Here is a 10542-nt window from a genome sequence, read left to right as displayed (position 1 = left end):
GTGGTGGTGCAGGGGGCTCGAGGAGGAGGGAGGGGGGTTTGGGGGTCGCATCGTGGATGAAAATGAGATCTGTTTTTGGAACATGCATAGTCAGTGGAATAAGACGAAGGGAGAAGGTGAGAGAGTGAGACAGGAGATCATCCAGAAGGGAGGAAGGGGTGAGGGGGGCGGGGGGGGCATTGAGTGACGGCTCAACTGGTTTCTGCTGAGGAAGGTGGCTGAGCCAGAGTAAGAGGAGTGAACTACACACAGAGTGAGAGACAGAAGAAGGAACATGGTGGACAAATAATTTAGGACAAGCGTTAGTTGGCATTTTCACGATGAGAATGTGAGTTAGACACGTCGGCACACTGAAACAAAAGGTTCTCAACTTAAATCCTGAACGAGAACTCTACGCTACAGAACTTCATCATCAATATGTGTACATGTATCTAAAGCTCTGCAGAGCCAATAATGACTCATAACAGAGACCCCAGACCTGATAATAAACCTAGTTAAGTAAGACACAGGAATGATAAAGGACAGAAGAAAGTGAGTGTGTAGTAGAGGAATGATCGCAGGGGGACAGGAATGCCAAGGGGACAGCCAGGGTGTCATACTATCCCACCGCAGAGGAAAAGCCCCGGCTGCAGATACAGGAGGATCAAGTTTTATTTCTCTTTTTTTATGAGGAAGAGAAGGCAGCAGGGAGATATGGCGCGGTTAAAGTAGATGCATGACAGATGATACGGCCACAAATTGCAATGGAGTGAGGCACAATGGCCTCTTGTGGTGGATACAGAGCATTGAATTTGTTATTGGCATGAAAGAACGTAGCTGATTTAACAGAAAAACTAACATGTTTCTTGTTATATACTTAGGTCCATTAGGTCTTTTTTATTTGTATTTGAAAATCTGGTAACTTTGGATTTGATCATGTATTATTTGCTGTCCTCTGTATGCCTGCATATTTTTTGTTTCTGACAATATGCCAGTAAATCTTTTATATTGTGAAAACGTCTGTATAAAACGGAAGCGTATGTTGTCGGCACAGACCGTGTTGATTTACAATTTGTCTTAACAGCAGTAAACAGACTGCTGGGTGGTGCAGAGTCTTCTGTACACAGGAATTCAAGTTGCTGTTGCTAATCAATAAACTGACAGGTGTTCCTGTAAGAACAGCAGTGGTCAGTGCTCGTCACATCCAACAGCTATAGGACACATTTTTTGCTGCAATCTATTTATTCCTGCCTCGTGTTGTTGTGTACAGTGTCATTGTACAATTTGTTCTCACTGTGAAAAACTCTTAAAAAGGCGCTTGCATAACAAGTTTGAGTTCTCCAAGGTTTATTATTGGTCAGACTTCTACTAGAAAAGAAATTAACTGCTTTCAGTGTTAGCCACCTGGATGTTAGTTACATTTCATTAGAATTTCACTAAAAGTGTGGCCATAAAGTATAGACTGGGTGGTCAGCAAATTCAAACAAATCAGGCTAAACAAATTGTGCTTGAGGGAGACAGAAAACAGCAATTTGAGTGGGATACAGAGACCACTGAGATACAGTATGAGGGTCTTTACAAGGGTCATATATAGATCAATAATGACAATTAAATATGTTGGTGGTGTTGTGTCATTTGAACAAATTGAAACATAACTTTAGAGAGAATAATAAAAATAATAATAATTATAGCACTATCCTTTACCATCTTTATTTTTATCACAGCAGTGTTCACTGCTGGGCTTCTGTCTCATCTTTATCTTTTATAACTGACAAACACGTCTAATTTCACTCTTCTATGATGCAGCTTTGTATTTAAGGAATTGTTTTGTTTTTACTTCTAGTGACAACTGCCTGACTGACCAGACTGATTTACATGACCTCAAAGACTTACATCATGGTGTGAACAACTATAAAGTGAGTTTTAAGACTGCGGACTAGCCAGTAAAACTGATGAAGATTGAATGCCGAAATCCTTTTTTAAAGTTTTAAATTCAACATCATCCCACTGGATAGTTTATCTTTAACTTGATGATTTATTTTCGTCAGATTTTAAATGCATTTTTTTCTTAAAGCCTGTTTGTTTTCTTCAAGATTTGTACTTATGTTTGATAATATATTAATTGGTGTGCTGTTATTGATATTGTATGTACAAATTGTGTGAAGAAAACTCTCTCTCTAGTCGTAAGGGAGTCAGTAATTTGTATGGTAATGAAGTTAATGAAAAGGTTAAAAACATTTATTTTAGTCCAGCTCATTACTTTACACCACTATCATGACTCATCAGTATAATTTCTGTTTAGAGGACACAGCTCAGCTTGCTGTGTTCCCATTAACAAATGGAGAACAAGTCTATATAATAAATTTAAACATAGGATACACATTTATAATGTTGAATACACATTTAATGCATCTTAACCTCATTTACAGTACTCAGTAACTTACTGTTGATGCACTATATAACTGAGGCCGTATTTAGAGTATTTATAGTATTTACAGTATTACACTATTTGTAACACAAACATGAGCTCCTGCTGCTCCTCCACAGAGAACTTCTAAAATAGGAAGCTGTTTTAATGGATGCTTTCAAGTTTCCAATCAGCTGCTGGTGACCAAGTGATCCGTCCCTCTGACCTATTGGTGAGGGGCAATTCCTTTCCCAGAAGGTAAAATATAATAACTATGATGTAGAAAAGAGCCAAAAAAGGGCAGAAAGCATCTAGTTTAATGCATATTTTAAGTGTTTTAAGTTAAACAATATAACTAAAATACCCATTCTCTTTTAAAGGTGTGTACTAAGCTTTATAGTGTATGCATGCATATAATCAAAGCAAATATATTTATACAACACATCTTTTATTAGAATTCAAGTAAGTATTGAATTTTAGTTCTTCTACATGTAAACAATAATTGTCTGATTTCAAAGGTATTCCAGATAGTATGACAATAATTACTGCAATGATGAGTGTGCAAAATCCACACTACAGTTAGCAAGATATCTACACCCCATCCAAACGTTTAAGAACTTTAAATTAATATTCTCAACATCTACAAGTAACAGGGACTAACATTTGGCGCTATATTTATGTTACATGAACTTTTTTTGTTCCCAGACATGTTGCTAAAACATTTTATTCTTATTCTGTTCTGCCAGTGTCCCCATCTCTGTTTCATCCAGCCCTTCTCCAGGCCTCAGCTGTTGTGCAGCCGTTGACCTCTGAGATTTGGGAGCTGTGATAGGGGTCGGCCTGTCAGTGTCTCCCTCAGGGCAGAGCTGTGACATTTAACTCAATATCCCAGAAGGATAAGGTTTCTCCCTCGATCCCCTCCATCTTCCACCTCTGTCTATCTCTGAAGTGTCAGTAGCCTGCGGGTACAGGGACTACTACAGCGTAAACCCTAGCTGGGACACCCATCACCTCCAACTCCCACCGTGGCGCTAACATGCCACGCCCTCGTGCCAGGCTGAGGGATCACCATGTGCCGCCTTAACCCATCGTGCCCTCCCTCCTCCGTTTGTGAACTCTATACATGTTCCCAGTTCTGTACAAGTGTTAAGTGCTGTGGCGGTGCAGCTGTACGCACGCCTATCTTACGCAACTAAGTCTGTCTCTGCTGACTTGCACGGCACAAGCCAAGTGAGAGGGACAAGGCGACATTTGTCACTTAAAGACGTGGAGCCAGGAAAGACTGATACATTTCCTAAATAAGCTTATTGTCATTAACAGCATATTCAGTTACACATTGTATGGTATCCATTTGTGGGTGATGGAATCCTCATTTACAGTAGCTGGTAAAAATTAACACACTTTCATTCATCTAGACCTATGAAAAACAACTTAAAGTCATTTGTCAGTTAGGCAGTGTAATTCTTATGCTGAAGTAACAGACTGAAATACTGGTCTTTTTTAAAATAACACTCTAAGCACTAAGTTAAGACTACCGCAGCATCTTAAAGGTGGTAACAGATACCAGCATTGGAAATTCCTCCGATAGGGACCCTGCTACTCCTCAGCAGTGTCCCGTTCACCATATTTTCCCCAGGATAGCAAAGTCATGACCCCTCCCCCCTCCCCCCACTCTGACTCTGACAAAGGGTTTAACCTGAGCCAGGCCATACAACAATTTTATTTCTTTATTGTTTAACTTTATTTTTTAAATTTTTTGGATTGGTACACAAATCGATATGCAAAGTCCAGGTATCGGAACTGGCATCGGGAAGGAAAAAATTGTATCTGAACATCTCTAGTTGTTAAATACGAGCCACACGACACAACAGATGGCGTTCCTGCTCCCAGGACTTCAAATAGCAAAGCTTTGGGTTGCCAAAATCAGTTAGTATTTCACAACCTGTGAATGAGACTCAAAAATCAACCATCTTCGTCCAGAATGACTGAAACCACCTTTAAGTGTACGTTTTCAGACTTGCGTCCAAAATCTGCAGGTTTGTTACGATCTTTAACTTTTTTAGGCGCATGCAAAATAAATTAAGGGAACCAGGAGGTTATAAAATGAAATAACATGTGTGGTATTGACAGTGAGGACATAATTAGTACTGGGCAATAAGGCAATGGATAAAAGAGCTACAGTGTCGGTGTTAGCTGGGTACTTGTTACAGCATTAGCTAATAGTAATAATAGAAGTGGCAGCTGAGTCTCTGAATCCAGAATTCCTCACGAGATATAAATAGAGCAGGTGACACTGGGCTGCCGGGCCTGGCACCACGACAGCTTTGCGGCTTTTTTATTTCAGAATGCTGGACCTTTAGTTCAGGCTCGTAAGTCTAACTTTCATCTATTGGGAGAAAATAAGACAGGATGTTGGAGGGCACATTGGACTCCACACAGCGTCATCAGTATCCATGTGGCACATCGGGCTGGAGAGTTCCTGGTTGTTCACACCATTCCACACACTTAGGGCTGTACTATATAAGCCATGAGGGAGCCGACAGGAAAATGAGCCCGTTGATCAAAAGTGTCTTTCTTTTTACTGATAGGGTGTCATTTACTTGGCTGGCTCTGCATTTTTTAGAGACCCGTGTTGTTAATTTACAGGCAAAGACACTTTGTTGGGTAACTCAAGCTCTGCAGAATCAGGCACAGCATCCTGTTAGTTTTACTGGCTGAGATCAATTCAGACTTACAGCTGCCTCGAGTCAGTCAATGTACAGTGAAGTTGATTCAGTATTCCCAGGAGATAGCAGCAGATCCGTTTGGTTGACTATATTATGAACTACGTGGGTAGTAAAGAGTTACATTTACTTCATTGCATGTACTTTCTTGAGTAAATTGTACTAGTTGAAGTAGTTTTAATGCAGCATACTTTCAATGTACTCAAGTACTTTTACTTTTTTTGCATTTGCAGATACTCGCTGCACATTTATTTGTTAAGTTTAATGATGTTAATGTAGCCATGGAAATGTTGTGTTCACACTGAAAAGACAAAGAACTGGAATGGTATTCATTTAAACTACTGTCTAATCAGGAGAGGATGTGACACGAAATCTTTACCTGTATCTTTCTTTTTTACTCATGAAGTTATGAAGCAGCTTTTTTAGTAGATACACAGTAGTAGTACTCGATTATTTTAATGACTAATTTTATTTCAACTTGAGTTCTTGGTATCATACCGTAAACATACTTTCATTTGAGTGCCCTTTTGCACATACAAATACAACATAAACCTCCTCAACCTTACAATAAATTTACTGCCGCTTTACATCTTTATCTGCTGTTCTTCCTGTGATGTTTTTATCTGCAGTTTTTATTAAAGTTTATTATTATTATTATTATTATTATTATTAAGTGGATTACATTTCACAATTTAAAACTTACTTTGATGTTCACGTTTCCAGACTGCTTCCAGACTTTTTCTTATTTGGATGTCTGAACAAAATCCTCCTTAAGTTTCATAACAGCAGTCATAAACTAAACCGCTTAGTATTTCAGGCCAGCATAGCTGTATGAACTAGTATGTACAGTATTTGGTATCATCTGAAAGATGAACTCTTACTTACTACATCTTCAATGTCTCGTCTATTTCCAGTATCTTATCTAACCAAGACACTATTTTTGGCTTAATAGCTATGACGGATGGCGCAACCACAAAAATGGGCCGGACCCCATAATCTATGAAGCAAAGTTTGATTTTCACCCTTTTCTAACAGCATTGAATATACCATAGTAAACCTGCACACGTCTGAAACAAGGTCACATTTGAGTCCTCAAGACTCACTGACCAACATACAATTTGCAAACATAATCCAAAAGAAGTGCCACAGTAAGAATTGAGGGCAACTTTAAATAATCATGTCTATCATTTAACTGTGCAACCTACGTATTCATGCATCATAAACATCTTCTATACTGAAGTATATTAAATCTGAGTTTTAATCTTCACCTTTCACCTCAATGGTCCTGTAAAAAGAAGGCAAATGATGGACGGAGCGCCTTGAAGAAGGGTGTTGATGACAGGAAGACGAATGAATGCAAAAAGAGCCAGAGAAATGCCTAAGTAGGAAATGTGATCCGTTTCTTATAAATATAGAACGAGGAGTGTAAAAGAGAAGTACATCGTTTTCAACACAGCCACTGTGTAGCAACAGAAGTGATTATTACTCGGAATATTCAAAATTATTTACATTTATACCAGCTTATTAATGCAGATAGGATTTTACACATTTTACCATTTTCAACAGTAGACCGCCATAGTTACTTTCAGGCATAAATCCAACACTTATGAAAAGTTAACCTTCCCTTGGGAAAATGTTCAGCAATGAGCATTTTGTTAACTAAAGCTCTTCAGTGTTTGTCTCAGTTGAGTGGATCCTCCGACTGGAGGTGACAAGAGAGCTCAACAGCACCTCCATGTGGACAACAACTGAACATATCCAAGGCATACTGCACATTAACAGATAATAATAGCAGGATTTACTGTAGCTGAATAGTAGTTTACATTGTTTTAGAAACCATACTGATTTTGTGGGCACATCTGTTTTTACAAAGTTTGATTCAGTTCAGGCTAAATTATCGCTCGTACTAACAGTAATTTTACAGTCGTTTGAATCTATAAAAATAACCAGTATGATGATCATGTAATTAAATCACATTTTAAGCAAAGATGCCAACATTAGCTGGTTCCAGTTTCTCAAAGGCTTTTCTTTATCTTACATGATAGTGAAGTGAATGTTAGATTTGGGTTATTTATTTGACAAGATATTTGGTGACACCTTTAATAAATTGTGACGGGCATTCGTCACCATTCCAGACCAAATGATTAATTGAGACAATAGGCACATTAATAAATAATAAAAAATAAGTTGTAGCCCTAAAACAATACAAAACATTTCCAAAAATCTGCTTAATGTTAGAAAATGCTACTTCATTGTTTCCTTTAACAATTGTTGTGTATTGCAGGTTATTATTTTATTCCAGGTGTTATTTTAAATTTGTAATAAAAGCAACTCGCATTAAAGTGTAATTGTGAAAAGACATTTTATAATAACCGGGTAGCACTTTCTTTGGATAGCACACCTACAGACAGTTTATAGAGTATTTGTAACATTTACCTGTTTGGCTTTGTCTGGACATGTTTAACGGATTATCTATTTGCATCTATATTTTCATTACAAATCCACCTTTAGCTCATACAGCAGATACAGGATCACAATACAAATGACTAGTAGACATTGAAGCTCAGATTCTCGCTTTATTGGTCAACTTGATGAAAGACTACAAAACGAATTCACAAAAAATCTCTTTCAAGTAATCAAATCTGTACAAACCTAAACTGTATGGGGTTTTTACAGCTCTGGCTCATATGAATCTGAAGAGTCATACGTATGTGTGTGTGTGTGTGTGTGTGTGTGTTGTGTGGGGGGTTAAGCATGTGCTTGCTCTTGTGAGACAAGGTGACTTACTCATTCCCGTACAAGGATACTGAGAAGCCACACTCAAATAGGCAAGACACTGCATGCACGCACATAAACATACACGCGCGCGCACACACACACACACACACACCTGTGTTTGAGATTTTACAGTACAGAGGACAGGGAAAACAAAATACTTCCCCCCTCCACAAGTACACACACATCACCTGCTGGCAGGGGTTTGCTGCTAAATTCATCATGTGAGCAATCTCCACCGTCTTCCAAACCCTGCATTTCAGTCAGAATTACTGTACAGACAGACACTGTGGTTTCAACCTTTCCACGGGAAGAGTGGTAAGAGAGAGGGGAAAGTATAAATCTCTAATACTCTCACACAAAATGTACACGTGCACACATGATTTTAATGCTCACCGGCAGACGAGACGCGTTGGTCATCTGCGCACGCACGCACTCACTCAGACAATTCGTAACATTAAATGTTTTAAGAAGTACAGATAAAAAAGGAAAAAAGCCCTGGGTATAGGTTTGATTTCTGGCTGTTTGGTGAAAGAAAGGAGAAGAGAGGTAGAGAGGGCAGGAGGGATGGGTTGGAGGTCGAGGGCAAACTACGGGTGTCATTTCTTAGCTTTCCTTGGGGGAGTGACTGGGCGCCCAGAGCCCATGCCTCCTCCACCGCCATAGAACAGCTTCTTGTCTGCAGGTTTGAGAATCTGTGGAAGGGAGACAAAGAACAAAACTGAGCAAAGAAAGGTCACAAAAACATTTTACATCATTTTTTAGAAACTGTTGACGAAGGCTGGTTTTGGTTGGTCTGTTGCTTACCTGGAATGAGCACATGAGGGTCTCATCTACGCTCATCATGGCTCCGGCATTGTCGAACTCACCGCAGTAGTTTGGGGCTGAGAACAGAGTCACCAGCTGCCTCTTTGCAAAGAACTCATATCCGTCCTCGACCACCTGAGAGCAAACAACAGGTTACCATGTTGTTCTAAAAGGAGTGAGAAATCTCTAACAATGGCTTCTCACCTGAATACAATGATTTGGACAACTGGAAATCATTTACAGCCTTACATAAACCAAGGTTTATGACAAAGGCATCATAAATACTTTGCTATCACCTGAAACTGCCTACATGGCAATCAGTAAAACTGCGCTGAAACCCAACAGTGCTGAACTGGCTATGGGTTATCCAAGTATTTCATCAGTTCCACCTGACTTTTCTTCAAATATTAACTGACAGCTGGACAGTTACAGTACTAACCTTGCATAAACTACGCAAATTAGTTTATTTAAAGAGGAGGAGGAAAGATTCCCAACACACAAATACTGTAGAATGAAACCATAATAAAAAAACCTAATAATAATCTACATCTTAACAGAGAGCGCTACTCTCCTATAGTTTCTACAGCCAACTCCTCCCAGTTTAACCCGATGCATGGCCTTTTAATTTATTTACCGCCTTTAATTCCTACTTCTGAAACATCTTTAATCTTAGGATCAAGGTTGTGCACTGACCTGATGGGCCCGACAAATGAGGTCCATGTCGTGTTTGTGGAGGAACTTTGTGACCACGTCTGCACCAAAAGTGAAGGACACACCACGGTCGTTCTCACCCCAGCCCAGCACATCTTTGTCTGGGTCAGCCCACAGCAGGTCGCAGAGGAGGCCCTGGTCAGGCACATCAGTGGGGCGCATGACCCTTCGGACCTGCTCCATAGACTGGAGGTCTGGGGATAGGCCTGGAGAAGATCAGTGTACAACAGTTAAGTGTTAGACAGGAGAAAACTTGTGTTTAGTGTCTGTGATGTTACACAGACGGTATCGGTCCGGGTGTCGTTAAGCCTGTGTTTGGTTTTAGTGGTAGCTTTCAGTTCAAACTTAACCAGAAACAGAAAACCCAAAACCTGGAAAAATGAGGGGAAAATAGGATCTTCGGTCCGACTACCAAGGAGATCCATAGTTGCAGAACGTGCCTTTCACACACACACACGCCCTTTTAAGGATTATTAGAACTTAAAAATGTGATTTAAAACTAAACCACAATATAAATAGTATCTTGATATCAATATTACAACCAAAATAAATCAAATGTTTACAGAATTGGGATCTAAAATATAACAAATCAGACGTGCAATCACCCTGAATTCTGACTGACAGGCCTTTTAATACCATTAACTATTTCATTTACTTGTGCAATTTATAAACACAGAAGGGAATAAGGCCTGTAACATTAAGTTTTTGAGCTGAAATAATTAGTAGATTAGTTGATTAGTCTAATCGACAGAAAGCTCATCTGCAACTATTCTAATAATTAATAACAAAAATTACAGACATTTCCCGTTTACAGCTTCTCAAAGGTGAAGATTAAGTGTCGTTTTGTGATCTTACACGATTGAAAAATTACCACCACAAAACATTTTTTAAAAATGGGGACGCTGTAAAGTTGGACGTTTTTTAAAAAGTGTAGGATTTAGTGACACCTAGCGGTCAAGAAGCAGACTGCAAATATTTTAATACAGTTCAGCCTTCTAAGCGTCTAAGAGAAAATCAGTGAAACTTGTGAAATGAGAAAAAGAAAAAGTGTTTGGTTTGTCCGTTCTGGGCTACAGTACAAACATGGCGATTCAAAATGGTGGCCTCACTGCCTCTGTAGATAAAAACGTCTCATTCTAA

General features: G+C 39.2%; 1 protein-coding gene across 1 annotated transcript in view; it reads right to left on the bottom strand.

Moving 5' to 3' along the window:
• Positions 1-7672: 7672 nt before the first annotated feature.
• The window catches only part of LOC118330174 (serine/threonine-protein phosphatase alpha-2 isoform-like), an 8898-nt gene continuing 6028 nt past the window's right edge, over positions 7673-10542 (bottom strand). Inside the window, exons 5-7 of the mRNA XM_035664627.1 lie at positions 9385-9608; positions 8692-8826; positions 7673-8579 (exon numbers count right to left, since the gene is read on the bottom strand). Coding sequence (XP_035520520.1) covers positions 8484-8579; positions 8692-8826; positions 9385-9608 — 455 coding nt within the window. The 3' untranslated portion in view covers positions 7673-8483. The remainder of the gene's footprint in view (positions 8580-8691; positions 8827-9384; positions 9609-10542) is intronic.

The sequence above is a fragment of the Morone saxatilis genome, unplaced genomic scaffold, assembly GCF_004916995.1.
Source record: "Morone saxatilis isolate NCDOM2014 unplaced genomic scaffold, NCSU_SB_2.0 Contig1, whole genome shotgun sequence".
Classification (NCBI taxonomy): domain Eukaryota; kingdom Metazoa; phylum Chordata; class Actinopteri; family Moronidae; genus Morone; species Morone saxatilis.
This window is presented reverse-complemented; position numbering and strand designations above follow the sequence as displayed.